This window comes from Phodopus roborovskii, unplaced genomic scaffold, assembly GCF_943737965.1.
Source record: "Phodopus roborovskii unplaced genomic scaffold, PHOROB, whole genome shotgun sequence".
In the NCBI taxonomy this organism is placed as follows: domain Eukaryota; kingdom Metazoa; phylum Chordata; class Mammalia; order Rodentia; family Cricetidae; genus Phodopus; species Phodopus roborovskii.
Window position 1 is genome coordinate 5970390 of NW_026125397.1, and position 24199 is coordinate 5994588.

At 42.6% G+C, this 24199-nt stretch overlaps 1 protein-coding gene across 1 annotated transcript in view; it reads left to right on the forward strand.

Moving 5' to 3' along the window:
- Slc18b1 (solute carrier family 18 member B1) overlaps positions 1–22861 on the forward strand; it is a 28202-nt gene extending 5341 nt beyond the window's left edge. Inside the window, exons 3-14 of the mRNA XM_051175394.1 lie at positions 3333–3428; positions 3933–4006; positions 5387–5534; positions 8659–8815; positions 15076–15212; positions 16700–16801; positions 17136–17227; positions 18611–18706; positions 19933–20007; positions 21096–21189; positions 21293–21345; positions 21735–22861. Coding sequence (XP_051031351.1) covers positions 3333–3428; positions 3933–4006; positions 5387–5534; positions 8659–8815; positions 15076–15212; positions 16700–16801; positions 17136–17227; positions 18611–18706; positions 19933–20007; positions 21096–21189; positions 21293–21345; positions 21735–21801 — 1191 coding nt within the window. The 3' untranslated portion in view covers positions 21802–22861. The remainder of the gene's footprint in view (positions 1–3332; positions 3429–3932; positions 4007–5386; positions 5535–8658; positions 8816–15075; positions 15213–16699; positions 16802–17135; positions 17228–18610; positions 18707–19932; positions 20008–21095; positions 21190–21292; positions 21346–21734) is intronic.
- Positions 22862–24199: the final 1338 nt, after the last annotated feature.

The following is a 24199-nucleotide window of genomic DNA, read 5'->3' on the forward strand; positions in this document are numbered from 1 at the left end:
ACACACACACACACACACACACACACACACACACACACACACAGAGTAAATAAAATAACAGTATCTCTTAAAAAACAAAATATGTGTATCATAATATTACAATAAGATGGATACATATAATTTGTTTTGTGTTCCAGATCCTGGCTCATAACTCTCACATAGCTTACTTACATGGGAAGGCATCGAGAAGTTATTTTTCTTAAAATCATGGCTGGAGGGGCTGAGGGGATGACTCAATACATAGGAACACATGTTCCACCAGCATGAGAACCTGAGTTTGATTCTCCAGCCCCTATGTAAAAGGCCAGGCATAGCTGTACACGTCTTGTAACCCAACAGTAGGGGGCAGAGACAGGGAGATCTTAAGGGCTCACTAGCCAGCCTAGTTTAGCCTGATGCAAAGCTGGTTTAGTGAGAGACCCTGTCTGAAGGCGAACAATAGCATAAAATACCAATGTCATGGGGCGGAAGAGATGGCTCAGTGGTTAAGAGCAGGGACTGCTCTTCCAGAGGTCTTGAGTTCAATTGGCTCACAACCACCTTGGATGAGATCTATTGCCCTCTGCTGGCATACAGGCAGGACATACATAATAATACATAATAATGTATACATAATAAACAAACAAACAAAGTCGTTTTAAAAAAGACACTCTGGCCTCCTTATGTGTGCTCCGTTTCAGGCACCTGTACACTCACATGCTTGTGTACTCACGCATGCACATACATACACACGAACTGCAGTTAGAGAAAAAAAAAAGAGGAAATGCAATCATGGCTATTGTAGAGAATACAGTCTTGAAATATGCGTATACATTCACGTTAAAGAGTCACTTACTTTATTTTGTGCATATATGTATGTGTACATGCAGTACCCTCAGAGGTCAGAAGAAGGTAGGTCCCCTGGAGCTGAAGTTATGAGTCGTTGTAAGCCATGCAGGAGCAACAGTTGCTCTGAACTGCTCATCCAGCTGTCCAGGCCCAAGGATGCATTCTGGAGGGTTCTCAGGTACATTCATCTGTGTAAAGCTATTAGACACTGCAGTGAAAGGATGAATCCATACTACTTTTCCAACCATAAGTGTTCCCAGGTAACACACAGCCTGACACAGGCTGTGTAAAAGGTGACAGCCACTCGAGGGTCAGCCTTCACACTCCACTTCATAAAATTTGCTCCTTTTTTGGATACAGCGTCTCCCTATGTAGCTCTGGACAGTGTAATACTTGCTGTGTAGACCAGGCTGACAAACTCAGAGATCCCTCTGCCTCAGCCTCCCAAGTGCTGGGATCAAAGGCATGTATTACCTGTCCCATTAAATGCATATTTTAACTCTTAAATGGATATAGAAATAGCCCAATGTGAGGATCTGAGGCAAGATAGGGAAAATTAAGGAAATATTAGCTTGGCTCTTGTAAAGACATTAGAGTGATCCTCTCTCGAGATGTACACACCCACAGTTGTGTGTACTATCCCTTCCTAAATGCCTCTCTGGATCCCTAAGCCCCACCCCCAATCTAATGTCTATGCTTGATCTGTTTAAAGTATTATAAACTCCATCTGTATGTCATAATAAGCTTCAGCTTTGGTTCATATTAACTTGTCTTGGAATTCTTCCTCTGCAGTACTGGCTGCAGGCTGGGGACACAGCTCAGTGGTCAGTGCTTGTCTAGCACACAAAGCTCTGTCTTTGGTCTCTAGAATCACATAAACAAGTGTGATGGTACATGCCTGTAATCTCAGCACTTGGGAGACAGAGGCAGGACGGTCGGGAGGAATTCAAAGCCAGCCTCAGCTACATAGCAAGTCTTGGGCCAGCCTGGGCTACATTAAACTTTGTCTCGAAAAGTCACAAATATAATAATAATAAGAAGAATCTCAGCTTGGGCTGGAGAGATGGCTCAGAGGTTGAGAGCACTGGCTGCTCTGAGGTTCTGAGTTCAAAATAAATAAACAAATAAATAAAAATCTCAGCTTTAGCTGAGTAGAGGTTTCTGGAAAGTACTTCTCCGGCTGCTAGAGGAGTCACCATGGAGCTCTGTCTTTGGCCACCACCTCACTGGAGCTTACAGGGCAGTCACACTTGCACAGTTTCAAAAGTGACTTTAGGGTCTGGAGAGATGGCTGAGTGGTTAAGAACACTTGCTGTTCTTGCAAGGCCATGAGTTCAGTTCCCAGCACTCACGCAGTGCCTCAGAACTGCTGTAACTCCAGTCCCTGGGGAGCTGTGCCTCTGTAGACTCCTGCAAGAATGTGGTGCACATGCTTACACTCAGGAACACACTCAAAAGTAGATTCAGAGTAAGTGCTAAGTTCAGAGGTCACTGGTGGAACAGGCTATAACCATTAATAGTTATTTCAGGATATGGAGAGTAAAATGCCCATGGGTGTCAGAACCATGTGGACCGTGGGGAGCATCCTTCAGCTACTTTGCTCACGGGGCAGGGGTGGGGTTGCAGGGGTGAGGGAGCAGGGGAGGAGGATGTAGGGAGGCCATGGGGAGGGGCGGGGACAGGAACTCTTCCTGCATTAAGCACAAGGAAGCTACAAAGCAGGGGCAGATTCTCCCGCCTTCATATGACCCAGTTGAAGTGGACCCATATGACTCCACTTGCCAGTTCGGGGCATTTATTCTCCTTCAGGATTTTTGTTTTTGTATATTCTCTTCTGGAACTGACAACTGACAGCTGGCATGTGATTTTTGTTTGTTTGTTTCTGTTTTTGGTGGAGTGCAATTCTGTAACCGGAAGTGATTCTAAAAACGAAGTCTCTTTACTTGGACTGTTTCCTGAGCCCTGTGACAGAGTCCAGTCCAGATTTCTTCATCCAAAGTGTTTTTTTTGTTTATTTGTTTGTTTTGTTTTTATATTCTGTAATACTGACTTTTATCTAGATAAAGGGGATTCTTTGTAGACATACTAAGTGAATTATTTCACATCAGGTCTAGATTTTACCATTTACTCTCCTGTTTTTCCTCACCCTTCTTATTTTAAAATCAATGTCGTAAATACCAGAAATGGGTAGGTTTGCACAGGGAGATAGGGTAGGGTCAGGGCCAACAAAAATTAAGTATGTATGAAAATGTTACAAGGTAAGTTAATGTCCTTTGTATGGACATGGTAGTGTGTCCCCAACCCTTGGAAATCACTATCCGTACATGAAAGTCACAAGGTGACCTTCTCAAAATTAAGTATGTATGAAAATGTTACAAGGTAAGTTAATGTCCTTTGTATGGACATGGTAGTGTGTCCCCAACCCTTGGTCACCGCACCCTCTTGTCTTCCCACCAATGCTGTTTTGTATTTCCAATTTTATTTCTGTCTCTGCTTTTTCTAAGGCAGAAAAGAAGGGAGCCAGCAACACCATGATTGGGATGATCTTTGGGTGCTATGCTTTATTTGAGCTGCTGGCATCTTTAGTGTTTGGAAAATATGTAAGTATTGGTGCTTGTATACATAGTTTTACAATTATTTATTGGTATCTTGTTTGTGCAGATGTGTGAGGGTGTCAGGTCTCCTGGAACTGGAGTTATGGATAGTTGTGATCTGCCATGTGGGTGCTGGGAATTGAACCCTGGCCTTCTGGAAGAACAGTCAGTGCTCTTAACTACTGAACCATCTTTCTGCCCCTCATACACATGTTTTATCAAAAAGCATGTGGTGCATTACTGTAATTTACTAATCTAAAATTTCTATGGAGGTAGAAATGATACCATGACATTTTAATAGATTATGCCACAGTTCTATCCTTGTGGTTGCTTAGTTCCGCCCATGCTTGCGAACAGTTTATATTACAGTTCTTTTAAGTAATTATTTTAATATATTAACTCTGCATGCTTTCCTGCGGTTTTATATGTTCTGATAGAGTGGATTTGTCTATGTAAATGTGGACTTCTTAAAGCAATCAATTTACCTCTCTTCTTTGCCTTTTATTATAGCTTGTACAAATTGGAGCCAAATTTATGTTTATAGCAGGAATGTTTATTTCAGGAGGAGTTACAATTCTCTTTGGGTAAGTAACTTTCTAATGTGTAGAGACGTGGGAGGATCTCATAGTCTGTTGGCTATAATGTTATTGTTACTATATATGTATGATGGGGTGCTGTACATGTGGAGGACAGAGGACAATGCTGGTGTCATTTCTTTCTCTCCACCGTTACATGGATCCTAGGTATTGGATTCAGGTCCCTTAGTGCATGCTGTAATGCAAGCATTCTTACCCACTGAGCCATGCCATTAACCCATTAATGGCTCGTCTTGGTTTGTTTTTGTTTTAGAGTCTCTGTGTAGACTTGGATATCTCTAGATCAGGCGGTCTGGCCTCAGACTCAGAGATCCACCTGCCTCTGCCTTCTGAGCTCTGGGATTAATGGTGAGCCACCACTGCCAGGCTGTTAAATGGCTTTTTAGACCAATCAGTACCAATCACTACTAGACTGTCAAATGAATGACATGTAACTAATGGTGGAAGGAGGTGGGTAGATAGCAAACAGAAATGTTATCTTTTTGTTTGTTTGTTTTTTAAAACAGGGTTTCTCTGTGTAGCTTTGTAGACAAGGTTGGCCTCGAACTCACAGAGATCCTGCTGCCTCTGCCTCCCGAGTGCTGGGACTAAAGGTGTGGGCCACCACCACCCAGAAAATGTTATCTTAAAAGAGAGTTCTCTAAGTTCACCAACTAAACTCCTACTGGACCAGACATGGTGCTGTACACCAGCCTGTGTGGGTTATGCAGGAAGATGCAATCTTAAAACAGCAATAGAGAAAACAGAGCCTCAGCTCCTAAGTGCATCTACTGGTCCTGTGGGCCCTGGTGATGGGAACTAGTAGTCTTCTGAGAAATCTTTAGCTTCCTTCTTTTCTCTCCTCTTCTTGGGCGATGTTCCTAGACAAGCTCCCTGACCCTCCTCCTTTTCCTTTGTTGTTTTTGAGACAGGGTATCATTATGTAGCCATGAGTGGCCTGGAACTTGCTATGTAGACCTGGCTGGCCTTGAACTTATAGAAATCTACCTGCCTCTGCCTCTGCCTCTGAATACTGAGATTAAAGGCATGGCCTTGCATTTTCATATCACTATTACCTAATAACATGTTGTTTACCTACTCTGTTTGTTTGTTTGTTTTTGACTTTTTTTTGAGACAGGGTTTCTCTGTGTAATAGCTCTAGCTATCCTGGAACTCACTCTATAGAGCAGGCTGACCTGGAACTCACAGAGATCCACCTGCTTCAGCCTCCCATGTGCTGGGATTAAAGGTGTGCACCACCACTGCCCGGCAAAAGATTTCTTAAGAGACTTTATCTAATAACTTTGGATAGTATGGCTGTCTTAAGGAAGGAGAGCGAATTAAAAAATTAAAACCATTTTGACACTTGACAGTTGTATTCTTTTTCAGTGTCTTGGACCAACTTCCAGAAGGACCCATATTTATCGTCATGTGTTTTCTGGTGAGAATAGTAGATGCCATAGGCTTTGGTGCAGTGATAACAGCATCGTCTTCTATCCTCGCAAAGGCTTTCCCCAATAATGTGGCTACTGTCTTGGTATGTCATGTGAACTTTTTATTTCGCTTTTTATGAGGCCAAAACATTTGTTTGACCTGTTCTTATAAGCTTTTCCACACTCTCTTGTGTAATGCGTTCCCCTTTGTTGTGATTTCTATTTCCTGCAGTAAAGTGTAAAAATAAAAAGCACAGCATTGCTGGGTGTGGTGACACTTGCCTGTAACCCACTGCTTGGGAAGTGAAGGCTGGAGCATCAAAAGCTTGAGTGAGTCACTGTCTGGAAAACAAAAGCAAACAAGGAAATGATGAGCATCTGAAATGTTTGTCTAATTATTCTTTGTCAATAAAACTTGGGAGTCAGATATAGGAGTAAGAACCTGAAGGACCAGAGAGGCAGTGGAGAAGCAACCAGTGACCTCCTGTCTCTTCTGATCCTCCATCCAGTAGGGCTAAAACCCTCTCTAAGCCCTGCCCTACTACTTCCTGTCTATCTGGCCTCAGTTCTCCAAAACTTCTTTCTGGTTCATTTTGGCTAACTAGTAGCTACCTGCACCCTCTGATTCAAAGCAAAGTTTATTGTCAGAATGTGATCAAAATATCACACAATTCTCTGTGACAATTCTACCACAGGAGGAGAGGATTTGAAAAGCAAGTGAAGCCTAGGATGTTGACTCATGGCTTTAATCTCAGCACTCAGGAGGCAGAGGCAGGTGGATCTCTGTGAGTCTGAGGTCAGACAGGTGCACACAAGTGCCAGGCCAGCCAGTGCTACACAGCGAGACCCTGTATGCAAAGAAGAAAACAAGAAGACAGTGATCTCCAGTGTCTCCTACGTGCTCTTCCTGGTCTCTACATTGGCACCTTGATGAGTAAACATGGTCCAACCATTTTTAAAATATCACCCTTAAAATAATTTTGAAGATTTGTTCTCTTTTTCCCCTTTTTATATTTAAATTTGAAACTAGCATTTTGCTGTCTCCCTGTCTCCCTAGTAGATCCTAGCTGAACTGCCCATAGCTTTCCTCTCCTCTACAAGTTTTCCCTCACGACAGATGCTTATCTGTTGTGCATCTTTCCTTTACTTTCCCTAGAAGTGTGCCAGAGATCTCAGGGGTCATCTTGAAAGTGGTCAAAGCACTCTGTCTTGTCTGAGGAATGCCATCTAATTTTGACTTTACTGACTACCATGTGTGTCAGCTTGACCATGGGCCAACTTTTTCCATATAAAACTTATTGACCTTTTAAAGAGTTGGTGTTCTGTAGAACACTCCGGACAGTGCTTGCTGTCCAGGAGATTCCTATGACGGTGGCAGTCATCCTCAGACATTTGAGATCAGCAGGAGAAAGTAGATTTGACCTCCCAATCTCCCACATAAAGATGCAGCCAAATCCTACACATTCCATATGTTAGTTAATCATGATGGCTCTGTGCACTCCGTGGATCTTAAGACTTGAAGATTGTAAATCATGGGTGTATTTTAAAGATTTAAAATGGTATAATTCCCTAAAGAGTAAAATTCTTTTCCATAGGACCCCCTTGTTTAACTTATGCAGAATAAAATTAAAAAGTTACAAAGTGGAGTATAGAAAATAGTAAATGTTTGACATTTACCATAGCTGTTCTGACTTCACATACACAGGTGCTGTTCAGGCACCCAGTGCTCTAGCTGCCCCAAGAGGGCAGCCAAGTATCTCAGGCTTTCCCCAAAATTACATATCTATGAGTACACACACACACATATAAGCATATGGGGTGGCAACATGATTCCCCCTTCTTTTCTTTACCCATATGTTGGCATACTCTTCACACCATTTAACGACTTGCTGATTATACTGACAAGTTCACACTCGAGGTCTTTTCTATCTACTTATAAAAACGTTCTTATACTTTCTTTATTGGCTGTGTCCAATTGCACTGTGTAGATATATAGATATAACCTATTTTATCTAATTGTTAGTTAGCATTGAAGTCATTTGCATCTCTTTGTTTGCTTGTTTGTTCAGAACAGGGACTCCAATAGTTCAAGCTGACTAGAACTCTCAAAAGTTGACCTTGAACTCCTGGTCTTGCTGCCTGCATCTTTCTCCTGGGTGCTGGGATTACACCAAGTGTCTGTCACCATACCTAGCTTGACATTGCAAACAGTGCCACCAGGTCAATGTCTAAACAAACGTGTGTGTGTGTGTGTGTGTGTGTGTGTGTGTAAAACAACCTTTTATTAAAAATAGTACTCATAATTCTTTTTTATTTATTTTTTAGAATTTCATATGAGAGCAATATTTACATAATTTCTACCATGCTCTCCTCTGTAATTACTGGTGTGTTTGTGTATGTGTGTGCGCGCGCGTGCGTGTGTGTTTATGTATTTGTATGTGTATGTGTATATGTATATGTACGTTTGTGTATGTTTTTGTGTGTATGAATACAGCCTCAACCAACTGAATTCATTTAGTGTTGCTGGATTGGATAATCTACTTATGGGGGGGGGTGCTTACCTCTGGAGAAAACTGATTCTGGATCTCTCAGGAGCCATTGATTGCCTTCATCTGGGGATAAAGCTCTGTAAAATTTCTCTGTTCATGTGACATGTCAGACAGTGTAGCTGTTGCTTGTTTTGTTTAGGTGACTGTAGCCTTGAGACTTCCTGGATGCAGCCCTCTGTCATGTGTAGAGGACACTGTCTCACAGCAGGCGTCCTGGGGCTCTGGCTCCTGCAATCTTTCAGCTCCGCATTCTTGGCTGTCCCCTGAGGCTGAGGCATAGGGCTGTGGGGCAGATGTGTCAGTTGGTATTGAGCACCCTGTGGTCAGCTGACCAGTTGTAGACCTTCGTAATGGTCTCCATCAGCTGCACAGAAGCCTCTTTGGTAAAGGGTGGCAGCTACTTTTACCTGTGGATATAATGATACATATTTTGAATGTGGTTACAACTTATACTTGTTTGGGAAAACGGTCTCCTCTAGCGACCATGACCTCACCAGCCACAGGGAGGCCAGGTTTACAGTCCTGGGCATTTTGAGACAGGACTTTCCTATGTCACCCTGACTGGCAGGGAACTCACAGAGATCCACCTGCCTCTGCTCCCAATGCCATTATGCCCGACATTCATAATTCTTCAGCTATAATACATTAACGAAATTTTCTCTTGCTTCTTCATTTTTAGGGAAGCCTTGAGGTTTTTTCTGGACTAGGGCTGATAGCAGGTCCACCTTTAGGTGGCTTTTTGTATCAATCCTTTGGCTATGAGGTGCCTTTTATCCTTCTGGGGTGCATAGTCCTGCTGATGATACCACTCAACCTATGTATTTTGCCTAGTTATGGTAAGTTCAAACTTAATACTCATTTTATAATTTTGAGTTTACTTTAATGTTATTGTAAAGGATACATTTACCATATATTTTGTGTAACACCTCTTTGTAGCATCTTCAAACTGGTTGTTTCCTAAAATATGGGTAAGTAGTTCATGATAGTTTTTGCTTACAGAGGACTAAGAACATAGTTCAATTAGTAGAGTGTCTTTCTCTCATTCACGAAGTCCTAGGTTCTAGCTCCACAGAAGCAGAGGACACTGGGGCATGTTTTTAAAGCATCCTCAGCTACATTGTGAGTTTGAGGCCAGCTTGGGATGCATGAGGCTCTCTCTTGAATAAATAAAATAAAAAGGCATATCACAAAATTTCCAGATTTTAGGAGAAACAAATACTTAATTTACAGGCCATTATCTTTGGGCTGAACTAAATCTTCACCAGAAATTTCTGTGGGCAACACAGTTTGTCTACAAGGCTGAAAAAGCAAGAGAAGATTCCCACAAGTTCTAGGCCAGCTTTGTTTTCATTATTTATTTATTTGTACTGAGGTCTCTCTACATAGTCTTATGTATACAGACTTTCCTTTGGAACTCTGGCTCACTTACTATTAATTGTGAAAGCTTGGCTGATAGCTCAGGCTTGTTCCTAACTCACTCTTACAACTTAAATTAACTTTTTGTCTCATGGCTTTATTACCTCATCTCTGTACTGCCCATCCTGTTTGCTCTTTGTCTCTGGTCTTCTTCTTCCCAATGTCCTCTATGCCTGTAAATCTTGTATAGCTACTGGCTGTTCAGCTTTTTACTAAACCAACCACAGAGACATGTCTTCACACAGTATAAAGGAATATTCCACAACAGCTCTGGTTATCCAGCAACTCACTATGTAGCCCAGGCTGGCCTTGAACTCACAGAGATCCTCTGCCTCTACCACTCCCAACTCTAGGCCAGCTTTGTGTACACAGGGAAGGCCAGGCCATCTGGGGCACAGAGTGAGACAATGAGTCATTCTGTCATAAAACATTCAATATAGGAGGAAAAGGCCAGTTCTTCCTCCCCAGCCTGCCTTCCACCTGCTCATGTAGCAGTAACAGTGACAAGGTCTCTGGCAGCAGTGATGGAAGTCAATCTGAGTTCAAAGCTTCCCTCCCCATAGAGAGCAACTTCCTCTCTGACACTGTATGTGTATTGTCGTGAGGGCGACACACGCTGGTAAAAGTTAATCAGTGCAGGGAGCACGGGACACCTTGCCCCCTTTAGGTACGTAGTGGCTCATTCGTAATTTCCTTTGTCCAGATGAAATGTACTAACCAGGGTTATATTCATTGCAAGCATCGTTTTTGTAGGGTTAATCAACATTGTGCACTTACCAGATTAGTATATAACAGAGCTAGAGAATTAGCAAGACAGCCGGGCTACAGAGAGCAAAGTCAGAGAGGCAATACCACATTGAACCACAAGGTGGTGCTTACCTTCTCTGCGCGCCTAAGGAACCCTTTCTTTCCCCTAGGTTTAGCATCCTAAGCTGTGTCCTGGTATGATGGATATTAGACTGAGAATTAAGAAGTAGTCAGGCCGGGCATTGGTGGCGCACACCATTAATCCTAGCACTCGAGAGGCAGAGGCAGGCAGATCCCTGTGAGTTCGAGGCCAGTCTACAGAGTGAGTTCCAGGACAGGCTCCAAAGCAATACAGAGAAACCCTGTCTTAAAAACAAAACAAACAAACAAACAGAAGTAGTCACCAGCAGTCCTGGAGAGATGTAGTCACCAGCAGTCCTGGAGAGATGGCTTAGTGGATAAGAGGACTAGCCACTTCCGCACAGGAGCTGGGTTCAATTCCCAGCACTTACATGGTGACTCACGAACATCCTCGGTTTTAGGGGATCCAATGCCCTGGCATACATGTGGTGTGCATAGATACATGCAGGCAAAACACACATAAAATGAATAAATCTAATAAAGAAAAAAAAAAGAAACAGCAGGTCAGATTCTAATAATGCAGCACAAAAAAATTTATTACACTAGGAAAGGGGAAAAGGGGAAAAGACAGTAGAGACAGACCATCTAAAATTTTTTAAAAAAGAATTTAAAAAAAATCCCTAAGGTTTTCAGATCTGAGTAGACCTATTTAAGAGTATTCTTTAAGTTATTGAAAGTTGTTTTTAAAGATTTATTATTTATTTTAAAGATTTAGTATGTATGTATGTATGTATGTATGTATGTATGTATGTATGTATGTATGTATGTATGCCTGCTTGTTGAAGAGGGCACCAGATCTCATTACAGATTGTTGCCAGCCATTATGTGGTTGCTGGGAATTGAACTCAGGACCTCTGAAAGAGCAGCCAGTGCTCTTAACCACCACGCCTCATTACTGAAAATTTTAATGCAGACAATACCTAGGAAAGGTACCAAATTTTCTTTTGACATATTGGCCGGATTAGGCACTTTTGAACTCTGTGCATCCCTTCAGTACCATGGCCAGGGTTTGGTGTTGTGCTAGGAGCCCTTGTCGCTCAGACTTCAGATCTGGTCTCCAGTTTCCGCCTGCTGTTGTGCTGTTAACAGTCATGTGCATGCCGCACCTCTCATCAAAACCCTAAGTCCGAGAACCGGAAGAGGTCCGCTTTACGTCACGGTGACAGACAGGTCTGTGTTATCACATGTAGTCCCACCTTCCTCGTGGGTCACATGCTACAAGACTGGCACTTGTGCCTGGAACCAGGAAGAGCACCCCCCCCACACTGTGTTTTTGCGTACCTAATAAAGTTTAATTTAAAATTAGGCACAGTTAAGAGGGGCTGAAGTGATTTCTCAGTTAAGAGTACTGGGTGCTCTTGCAGAGGACCAGGGTTCAAGTCCCAACACCCACATGGTGGGTCACAACCATCTGCAACTCTGGTCAGGACAGAGCATCCTCTTCTGGCCTCCACAACACCAAGAACACATAGTAGCCACATAGCACAGACATGCACACAGGCAAAACACCACACACATACATAAAATAAATAAATAGTTCGTAAAACCACAGCAGCAATAATAATGAAGTTATGATACAAGTATACTACTATAATTAAAGTTATTTAAAACTTAGAAATTCTTTATTTCTGGAATTTTCTATTCACTTTATTTATTCACTATTTTGGTTTTTTGAGACAGGGTTTTTCTATGTAGCCCTGGTCATCCTGGACCAGGCTGGTCTCGAATTCAGTGATTCACCAGCCTCTGCTGGGATTAAAGCATATGCTACCATTGCCTGACTGTTAATTATTTTACATAGCATTGTTGACAGTGCGGAAATAAAATCTTAGAGAGCAAAGCTATTGTACTTGAAAATTACTAAGGGAGTAGATTATAAATGTTCTCACAACAACAAAAAAATGACAAATATGTGAGTTAAGGTATGATGCATTTATTAAATACTTGGATTTACTCATTCTACTACATACACATGCACATATATGTACAAACATCAGTGTCATTCACTACTGATAAACATAATTTTTATTTGTAAATGAAAACAATTTTTTTCTGAGCCAGGGTCTTGCTGTGTAGCACCCCCCCACACACACACAAACTGGCTCTCCTGTCTCTGCCTGTAGCATGATAGAATTGCAGACAAACTCAAAACACAATCCTTTTTTATTCTGTTTTATTATTATTATTTGAAACAGGGTTTCCCTTTGTAACTTTGGAGGCTGTCCTGGAACTAGCTCTTATAGACCAGGCTGGTCTCGAACTCATAGAGACCCGCCTGCCTTTGCCTCCTGAGTCCTGGGATTAAAGGTCTGTGCCACCACCAACGCCTGCAAAAATATAATCTTTATATCCCGAAAGCTTATTGGGCTGATGCAGAGTTGTCACGTGGTGTGGACTCTGCTGTCTTCCTTCCTTCTGCTGATTCAGCCTGTGGCAGGTGTTGGTGACCAGGGAGTTCTGTCTCTCAAGGAGAATGACCATACCACAGTGGGGAGGAAACATGGGGACACCCAAGTACCCTTGAAACACTGTAGATTTTTCTGTTTTACCCAGCAGTTTTCACTGAAACCAGCGAAGTATTCCTCTTCGTAAGATATACATATATATATATATATATATATATACATACATACATATATATATACATACACATGCGCACACACACACTTTTATCTAAACATAAACTTCCTTCCTTATTTTATTTGATGTGTATAAGTGTTTTGCCTGTGTGTATGTCTTCGCACAGTGCGCCTCATTGGGAGCTTGGAGCATAGCATGAAAGACATTGTGCCTGTAGATCTCCAGAGAAACCAGGGATGCTAAGCATACAGGACTCTCTTTCCAGTGGGAAAGCTGATAAACCTGTTCTTCCATCCAGAAAGCTGAGAATTGGAAGTGATTAACAGCCAGGTGATCTCCCTTATCTGTTGGGGCAGGCCATATCAAGCTCTTACAACCAGGCTAGAGGTGGTTAATACTCTAAATGAACCTTATAAACACGGGCTCCTCCAAGCTCTCACAACCAGACCAAAGGTGGCTAATAGCCCAAATCACCTCTATGCTATTTGTAAGACTAAGACCAGGCCAGACCCTTAGGCCATTAAGCTAGTCCAGGCAGTGTACCTCTAGAACCCATCTTCTTGGAAGAAATGGCATGTACCCTGAGTTGAGTGTCAGTGTAATTACACTTCCTTTGCACCAGGAATTGTATTCCACCAGGAAACTTCTTTCCAAAACATGCTAGGCTTAAATATCCTGGGAATTAACCACCTGATATTAGATGTGTTCAATTAATTCAAAATCCTCTCCCGATTGACTTCCTGATGGCAATATGTCGTTTTGCCACAAGGTGGCGCATGTTCCCTCTCTAAACCGAAATACAAACTGCGGTTTGGGGGTCGAATATAGGACCATTATTTTGAGTAACCGGCTGATAGTCTTGACTTATTCTCTGTATTCTGAAAACTTCCTGAGAATATTTCCGAAAGTAGCAGAAGTTCGTACACTCTGAATTTTTGGACTTTGCATTCGCATGGTCATTGTTGTGAATGGTGATTAATGATTATGGGCGAAACGGGTCTGTGAGGGCTGATCCCGAACCCCAGTTCCATGTTCACATCCCGTGTTATCTCTGTACAGGATCACACTAATCAGTTCTAACTAAGCTCCCGAAACGCGGCAGACAGGAGTCTGTGTGAGCTGTGCTTTGTGCAATCCCTAGTGATTTCTCAGACTCCATAATGTATTCTAAGAGCCACACAGTCTCAGCATCCTTTTTCAAAGTGATTTTTTTTTTCTTAAATAATATGCCTTGAGGAGGGTGCGAGGGACGGCTGCGTGGTTTACAGCACTTCCTGGTCTTCCCGGGACCCGAGAGAATAATCACGGCTGGAGGATTACAGGTAGCCATGCCTGATATTCAAATAGACAGGAACATGGGGCTACTGACCGTAAGCAGGATGAGCAAAGTAATCTTAAATGATAAAAGTCATTCACACGGATTCAGTAACACCGCTTTTCAGTCTCAATGTCGTGTTTAGTTTCCCCCAGAAAAATAACTGGGTCTTAAAAAGCAAAATGTGAGTCCCTCTTTTTTGGGTTGGGAGGGAGTTGTTTTTATTATTTTATTTTTCGACACAGCCCTGGCTGTCCTAGAACTCGCTCTGTAGACCAGGCTGGACTTGAACTCATAGATCTACCTGCCTCGGCCTCCCGAGTGCTGGTATTGAAGACCTGTGCCACCACCCAGGAGTCCCCTCTTAAGCACACACACATCCTCGGTGAAGCTGGGATGCCGCTTTTCCTGCAACTGTGAACCCTGCTGTACCATCCAGACGGCCTTCCTTCCAGATTGCTTCTTAAAAACCTCCCAACACAGCCTGACTCCTGATTGTATTGTATTTGAGAAGTTATGGATTGTTTTTAAATTTGGGACATTGCTGTTTGTGTTTTGAGATGAGTTTTGTGTAGCTCAGGCTGACCTCAGACTCACTGTAGCCAAGCATGAGTTTGAATTCCTGATCTTCCTGCTTTTACCTCCCAAGCGCTGAGAAGGCAGACAGACACAGCCATGCCAAGATAAAACTCAGTCTTTTAAATAAAACCAATCATGCCTTCTAAAGTTTAAGAACTTAGAAGCTAATGTAGACGATAATATTTGATTTTAGGCAATTCAGAGGTGCAAGTATTTTTACTACCAGATTGTTTTATTAGCTTTGCCTCCAAAGTAAAAGATGAAGCGAAGAGATGCTGATCGCTATGATGCATTTCTGTTTTTATTTTTAACCCCAAGAGTCGGATCCAGGTGAACACTCCTTCTGGAAACTTGTCTCGCTACCCAAGGTCGGTCTCATAGCCTCCGTTATCATCTCCCTCAGCTCTTGCTTTGGCTTCCTCGATCCAATCCTCTCTCTCTTCGTCTTGGAGAAGGTAAACAGCCTGCTGGAACTCTGCCTTGTACAGGTGGTCATAATTATGTGCCTTTGGGCTCTTTCTTTGGGGAAAGACCTGTCAGCTGTGAGAAGGAAGTTGCCGGGGAAATGTCAGGTGCCGTGTCTTCCCTCAGAGGCATTCCTTTGAGTTGGGGACGTGTTCTGTGATCTGGGGGTCTGATCCACCAGGAGGGAAGAGAGAATCTTCCTCTAGTGTCCAGGGCATTGTCTCCTACCCGAGACCTTGTTCACACCATTCCAAGTTTACAAGGGCATCCCCCCATGTTGCTTCACCATGACGTTTTCTCTTCCTGTGTGAGTTGTAATGAGGCAGCAGGAACATCCTAAGGTCTTTTGATGTGAGCTATCCTTCTCTCCCTAATGCCCTCTGGGTCCACTTACTTTTTAGCTATTTGTTATAATCAGATGACTATGTTCTATATAACAGAGTAGGAGAAAGGAACCAACACTCATGCTGAAACATGAGTGTTGAATTCATATTACTTTGCTTTTCCCTGTGACACAACCCCCCCACCCCTCACCCCCGCATGTGCATGCGCGCGCGCACACACACACACACACACACACACACACACACACACACAGAAACCAAACCTCGGGCTAGGATCCAAGAGCATCACTTAATAAGCTCTGTGTATGAATCTTGGTATACATAAAATATGTATATACTATATATAAAAATGCAATTTGTAGAAACCAAATTGTATGTTCAATATCAATTGTTACAAAATCAAACTTCTAGGATGTCTAATAAGTGGCTGGAATATTTTTACCTCTTGGGGGGAGAAAAAAAACCTTCTTACAAAGCAAGAAAAAGTTAAGAGGAATTTGATGTAAGCTAGTCTTGATTGTTAACTTTATTGGATGGAAACGTGCCCAGGAAGGACAGTACTGACAAAACAGAGACTGCGCTAACTGTGGCCACTACCATTCCACGGAGGCTGGGGATGGGATGAGAAAAGGGAGAATGGAGAGAGCCGGTTAACACAGGCATCCTCTCCCTGCTTCCTGGCCACTGTCGTGTAAGCGCTCTGCTCTCCCAGTATTCCCCCCCCCCCCCCGCCCCCACGCTCTGAATCCACGAGCCAAAATAAAGAACCCTCCTTTACAGTTTTCCCTCCGGTATGTCAGTCACAGCTACGGACAGCGAAACAACACAAATACTGGGTGTTACTGATAGACTTCTGTTAACAGAGCTGGAGAAGAGAGGAGAGAAAGGGGTGTGTTTATTTTAAAGAGAGGCATAACATGCTGGTTTTTGTTTTGGGGTTTTTTTTGGGGGGGGTGTTTATGGCAGGGTTTCTCTGTCACTTTAGAGGCTGTCCTGGAACTAGCTCTTGTAGGCCAGGCTGGTCTCGAACTCACAGAGATCCACCTGCCTCTGCCTCCCGAGTGCTGGGATTAAAGGCGTGAGCCACCAACGCCCGGCATAACATGCTGTTTTAACATGTGATTTCTTTCCAGTTCAACTTGCCAGCTGGATACGTGGGACTGGTCTTCCTGGGTCTAGCTCTATCCTATACCATTTCGTCACCGCTGTTTGGTTTCCTCAGTGATAGAATGCCTGTATGTATACTGACTTATATTTGAGTTGTTTTCTTTGTTTAGATCTGTAGCTACTTCTCCACAATTCTAAATGTCGCTTGCTTAAAGTGGACTCAGTCACTTGGCCTGGTAGAGAGAGTTCAGGCTTTCCCAGGGGCCTTCATTGCTCATCTCACCGTCTTGCAAAATATCCTCCTTGCCCTTTTAAGTTTATCATCTGCCAATTTTCTCTTCAGTATAAAGTTTCATTTGCTTCAATGGATTTGGATTTGTAGATGTCGTTACTCTAGTTATTTTTATATTGATTGATTATGGAGGTCCTTGGTTTCAGCTTTACTCTCTTTCTCTTTACCAGAATCTAAGGAAATGGTTTCTGGTTTTTGGAAACTTAATCACAGCTGGGTGCTACATGCTCTTAGGACCTGTCCCCATTTTGCACATTAAAAGGTAACTCTCCTTGTTCTGTGTTGTTGGAGAAATAATACCAGTAAGTATTTAATTTTTTAAAGGTGGCATTAGTACTGCAACCCTTGCTGTTTAAACAATGACTTTGACTTAGGATTGTATTGAACAATTTGGCTGGCAGCGCTTTATTTACTAGAAGCTGGCAGTAGCTTTGCAAATCTTAACACATGAAGTATTTCTCCAATGAGAAGAATGTTGATTCTTATCTATAAGGTGTTTGTTTTGTTCCGTTAGCTGAGGCTAACTTTAAACTCATGGTCTTCCGGACTCCACCTCTCAAGTGCCAGGATTGAAGCTTGCAGCACATTACCTGGTCTTCTGAGTTTCCACTGCACCATTGTTATTTGGAATTATTTGCAGAATGGCATTCGTTGCTAACAACCTCGACTTCATACTTACGAGAATGCAATTTCGTTTTTCTGATTCTTCCTTCTCATTCATCAAGAGGGGAGGCGTTCACTGTTTCAGTGTTATCCTCAGCATGCAGTACTTGCCCATTAAAGCTTATTGGCTGTAACTTACCTATTGAAACTAAGTGAGCTTCTTGGAATTTCCCCCATACTTCCGGGATAAAACACAGCATCACAGGAACAGGGCGATTGCGGAGTTGTTCGGATCTGGGCTTGAATTTTGGTTCTGTCACTGGTAGTTGAACTCCAGTGAATTACTTAACTACTAAAGAGCCTAAACTTTCTTGTCTATAAAAAGAAATGAGGTCCAGCAACATGGTCAGCACACTAAGATATTTACTGCCAAGCCTGGAAACTCAAGTTAAAACTCCAGGCGCTGCATGGTAGAAGGAGAGAAGAGATTTGTGGGTGCTGTCCAACTTCTCTCTCCACACACACACACACACACACACACACACACAGCCATACCTCCCCTCCAAAATAAATAAATGTCATCTTAAAGGGAACTAAAGAAAACACATACATTCAGGATTAGATGGAGCCCTGCATAGAATAACTGTCAGTTTCTAGTCTCTTCCTGTGCCCCCTCCCTTCTTTGCCATTGTTTAGTTGAATTTCAAGATGAAATGATTAGATGAACAACAGCTTTGATGATGAGAGGATTTTGTTACGGCGGGTGGGCCGGCTGGTTACACGTGTAATATGTATGACTAAACAAATACATATGAAATGTGGGACCAGTAGTGATGTCAGAGGATGCAGGAGTTGCTTTCGCTGCAGAGGTGGGAGGTACTAACATGATCTCTGACTGAATGGAATGGGACACGGTGAAAATATGAGTGAAACAAGTCAACTATCAGTGATGCTAACATCTCTGCGATCCTGCCCTCCTTGGTTTTAAGTTTGCGTCTCTTAAAATACTAATGCTTTCATCTCCTCCATGATGCCTCTGCAGTCAGCTCTGGCTCCTGGTGCTGGTGCTAGTTGTAAATGGCTTCTCTGCTGGAATGAGTATCATCCCAACTTTCCCGGAGATGCTCAGCTGTGCATAGTAAGTTTCTGGGTTGTTTGACGAGCTCCATAGTGACCGGCATGGTGGGAGTGGGGGTGGGGTAGGCAACCAGTCTTACCTCACTTGTTCAGGCCCAAAGGATGTTGGATATTTGCCCAATAATAAATCTTCAAGGTTTCATAGCATATAAATATTATGCCATTATCAATCATATAAGTAATAACGAAGTCCCACCGAAAATAAGGAAAATAAATGTGCTGCAAGGCAGTATAGGTTAAATGGAGATGCTTGGCTTGTTGTTTGTCTCAGGTGTGGGGTGTGGCATGTGTGTGTATAGTTTTAAAAGTCAAGAACAAAATGAAGAGGTTTCAGCGTTGCTCCTGTGGCCTGGAGGAGAATCCTACAACAGCATAGGGTGACCAGCCATCTGCCACTTGGCCATTGTTGCTTTGTGTTTGGGCATGCTGATGACCACTGATTTCTGTGCCTGTGCCAGGGTTTCTCCACGATGCTCAGAAGACAAAAAGCTGGTTCGGTTTTCTTAGAGCAGCCTTTGTTCTCTTCATCCCGTTTTAAGATTTTCTTAGTTATTTATGTTCTTAGTTAGCATTTAATGCAAATGAGGTATGGCTTTTGCTATTATACAGATGTTGTAAAATTAGGTTATTTTGTGAGAATGCCTTCAAATTTGATTTACGTATTTCATTTATTTGCTTTTAACTTTTGAGATTATCATTAAATTTCACCCTTCCCCTTACTCTCTTGTTACCCTCCCATATACCTCTCTTCAATCTCCATGTTGTTGCATGCATATATATGTGTACATATATACCCGAACACACGTATGTCATTTAGGTACATTTATACATAAATATGTATTCCTAAGTATAACCTGTTTGGTCAGTGTAGTATTACTTGTATGTGTGTTTTCAGGGCTGACCATTTGTCACTGGACAAACAATCGGTGCACTCTTCCCTGGGGAGAAGCACCTCTCCCACTCCCAGCTCTCTCCAGTTGCCTATAATCTTTGTGTAGAGTTGATGTTTGTTTTGTGCTGGTGTTTGAGCCCAAAGTCTTGGCCATGCCAGCCTCACACTGTGCCGCTGCGCTACATCCAGCTCCAGTATTAGTTTTTAGTTTAGAAATTGAACACTCTTGTTTTAGTTTCTTCAGATTATATGTGCTTCATCTTAATGTGTCTGTCAAACAATTTGTCCATACAAGTTTTCCTTTTCATGATGGATACGTCCACATTTCTCTGCAGTGAAAATGGATTTGAAGAGGGAATAAGTACGCTGGGACTCGTGTCTGGTCTTGTTAGCGCCATGTGGTCAGTTGGGTAAGTGAATTCATTTGCACCTGCAAAGTGTTCTGCCTATGTTACAGATGGAAAATTGAAACACTAAGAAGGTATGTGAGGTTCTCTAAGTCAAAAACGTATGGAGGGCGGAGCAAGAATTCCAAGTCACAACCTGTGACCCAAAATCTAGTATGTCATCAGACTGTATACGAAACTAAGATACCTTCATGAACCTTGCTTTGAGCAATATGTAAAACTTCCTTTAACAGAAGCATATCCCAGACTTTTAAAATGCAATCCTTTATTGATTCAATTGCTTGCCTGTTGGCTTGTTTATGTACTTTCTAGAGACCAGACAATACACTGTATAGTAGCAATGTGGCACACACAGAGTCTATAACTATGCAGTGAACTGGTTCAGATATTAAGCCTAGAAAGAATAGAAGCCCAGTGAGATGACTGAGCAGGTAGGGCACTTGCCACACAAGCCTGGCCCGGCTCAATCCTGGGAACCCACATAAGGATGGAAAGAAAAAGAGAACCTGGGGGTTGGAGAGATGGCTCAGGGTTACGAACACTAGCTACTCTTCTAGAAATCCTGAGTTCAATTCCCAGCAACCACTAGGTGGCTCACAACCATCTGTAATGAGGTCTGGTGTCCTCTTCTGGTCTGCAGGCATACATGCAGACAGAACACTGTGTGCATAATAAATTAATAAATCTTAAAAAAAAGAAGAAGAAGAAGGAAGGAAGAGGAAACCTATTCCACAGCGTTTTCCTCTGCCTTTCTTATGGTACTGTTGCATGTACGCCTACCCACAAAACAGAAAGACTCTTAAACACGCGCTACTGTTTATTGTTATATAGTCACCCCCTTCACGGCAGCAATCCCACTCCACAATCGTTATTCTTTCTGTCTCCTCTTCTCTGCCCCCATCTCAGCACTCGACCAAAGTTAGGACCTTGCACACTGTGGGCACACCCAGGTCGAGAATCTCCCTATGTGTTTAGCCTTTATTGTTTTACTTTAAGGAAGACCAGAGGCTGGGGTGGGGGTGGGGTGGTCATACATCTTCATAAAGTTTTTGCACTGTTAGACACTCACCCACTGTTCTTTCCACTGTTAGTGCTTTCATGGGACCAATGCTGGGCGGATTTCTGTATGAGAAAATTGGTTTTGAGTGGGCAGCGGCTATACAAGGCCTGTGGGCTCTGATAAGTGTGAGTAACCCTGGGTTTGTATGAGTTTCCCTCCATTGCCTTATACTTTGCAGATATTTGCCTTGGAGGATTTACTTTAACAGTGCATTTCATTGTGTTAAAGGGACTTGCGATGGGCTTATTTTATCTCTGGGAGCACTCAAAGATGAGAAGAAGGTATGGTCAACTTCTGGGTTTTTTTTCCTCCTATAAGAAGCTAGAACATGAGAGTAGAAAAGGAATTTTATGCTCCATCCACTCTTGCTGTTAGATTTCTGGGAATCCTAAGACTTGTTGCTTGACAGGCAGGTCCAAGGAGGTGGAGATGTAGGTACTTAGAGTTTAGTTTTATTTTGTGGGGGGTGATGGGATGAGGTTTGTGATTGATTCTTTGTGTAGCCCTGGCTGTCCTAGAACTCAATCTGTAGACCAGGCTGTGTGAACTCTGAGATCCACCTGCCTCTATCCCTGAGTGCTGGGATTAAAGGCATGGTTTACCCAGCTGGCTGTGTTTAGTTTTCTTAAGCTGACTAGTACTGTTAATTTTTTTTTCCTCCTCACTGTAGATCTAAAGCTCAGAACCTCATTGGCACAGAGGAGGAACGAACTGCTCTATTGCCCAATGAAACCTAACCTTGCAGATGCTGGGTTGATGCAGACCAAGAGACCAGTACCTCGAGCTGTGTCAGCAGCTGCTGGAGGACCTTTCTGTGTGCCATGCAGGGGGCTGCGCTTTCTGCACTCATGCACCCTGGAAGTGTCAAGCTGCTTTTAGATGACCCTGCACTAGGCTGTGCTTAGTGTAGTCTGGAACATCTATGAGAAAGGGAAAACTGGTGTTTGTAAACAGCCCACCTTGCCCCTGAGGTGCTGTTATTGACTCTCTTCAGCATTCTTTTTTGTTTGTTTTTTCGAGACAGAGTTTCTCTGTGTAGCTTTGGAGCCTGTCTTGGAACTCACTCTATAGACCAGGCTGGCCTTAAACTCATAGAGATCCACCTGCCTCTGCCTCCCGAGTGCTGGGACTAAATGCATGTGCCACCAATGCCCGGCTCTCTTTAGCGTTCTTATTCTTGTGTTTGTTTTTTCATTCTAAGTACATCAATTCTACAAATGCACCCCTTAAAATTAATACATGAAAAAATGAAGCTACTTAATACACATTGAACATATGCAATAGAATGAATAATTTTATGAAATCAGTTTTGAAAAATGTGCTTTCTCTACACTGAGATTTTTTTAAATCTCCATTTAATAGGCAAGATTCCTGCCTGCCAGGGAAAACTTCTAGAGTGTTCCTTCATTTTCAGGTGTTCTAAAAATGTTTCTCTGGAAAAAAAAATAATACATGTAGTTTCCATTTTGTGACATTTTCAGATGTAATCTATATTTACAAAAATTATTTGGCATAACATTATTCATTTCCAATCTCAGTATCTCTTTGTTTTAGTCCCACAATTTATGGTGGCTTATTGTGCTTACTACTTTTCTTGGAAGATGTGATCCATCACTAGGTGGGGCCCACCCCCAGCTACTAGGATGTGCTGCACAGTGGAGGGTTACTCCCTCTAACTTCCTGTAAAAGCCTAGCTGTACTTGAAATGAGAATGTCAACTGTGTACCTCTTGATTAATTTTCTTATTTTAGCAGTTATATTTCTTTTCTAATAGAATAAATGACTTTTGTCTATCTATCCGTTGTTTTCATTCAAAACACTCTTTTTAAAACAATGTCTCAAGTATCCCAGGTTGGCCTGGAAACCATTGTAGCTAAGGACAACTTTGAACTCCTGATCCACCTGGTTGTAACGTCCCAATTGCTAGGACTGATATGCATGTGTCACCACCACACAGGGTACCCAGGGCCTTGGGTGTGCTGAACTATATAATTATTCCCTGAAATACCTTTTGAATTCTTTCTCAGGATCAACCCTGCATAGATGGGTACCAGGGACTTAATCTATGCCTTTATGCAGCATACACCAGTGGAAAGGGAAATAAGTACATAAATACCAGCATTTATATTTTGTAGTAACACTCAATAAAAAACAAATCATGTTGTAACAGAGCTACTGCTTGGTATTGATTATGTGTGGGGGATAATTTACACAAGCCCTCTTCATGGATGCGATACCTCTGAGCAGACATCTGGAGTGAAAATGAGACACTCATGGCCACAGCCCATTGGCAACACAGAAGATAAGAATGTGGTTCATTGATGAGTCTGGTATGCAAGATGTTGGCCGGATGAGGATGAGACAGCCAGCTTGGCAATGAGGCTGCTAGAATGGATGCCCCTTTTGTCAAGTTCTTTGAGTCTGTGTGTACAGTGGATGAGGATGGAGATGGAAGGAAAACTTTGAGAGGAAATAATGGTTTGGACCATGGAGGTAGCCTTAGTGATCAAGAGAGAAGCTATCCAGAAGTAGAAATGAAAGAATTGCTGCTTCGAGGAAGGGAAACGGATTCAAGGAGGTGTAAATCAGTTGGTTGTCTCCTTGCCTATAATGCATGATGCCCTGGGTTTGATCCCTAGCACTGCATAAAGCCGTATGCAGTGGCACACACCTGTAATCTTGTTATTTTGGGAGATGGAACAGGAGTTCAAGGTCATTCCTGGCTATATAGAGAGTTAATACCAGCTTGAGCTACAAGAGGCTGATATCCTGTGTGTGTGTGTGTGTGTGTGTGTGTGTGAGTGAGAATTGCCCATGGGTTACAATGTAATGGTTAAATACTTCTCTATTTCTTTTGAAAGTTTATCTAGGGGTGATTAGCCTATCTTTTTGCTTTTGGGAGAGCTCCTGCCCCTGGATTAGAGTTTATGTCAAAGGACAGCATCACAGTTTGAGCACATTTATTGACACTTGGGAGTTTCACATCATGCACCTCAGTTCTTCTCACCTCACAATCCCCTCATATCGCCCCCTCATCCCTGCCATGTCCCCCTCGAAAAAAACCAAAAACAAACAAAAAATGGACAAAGCAAGCAAGCAAAAGCAAAAGCAGAAAACCCTTAAAACACCAAACCC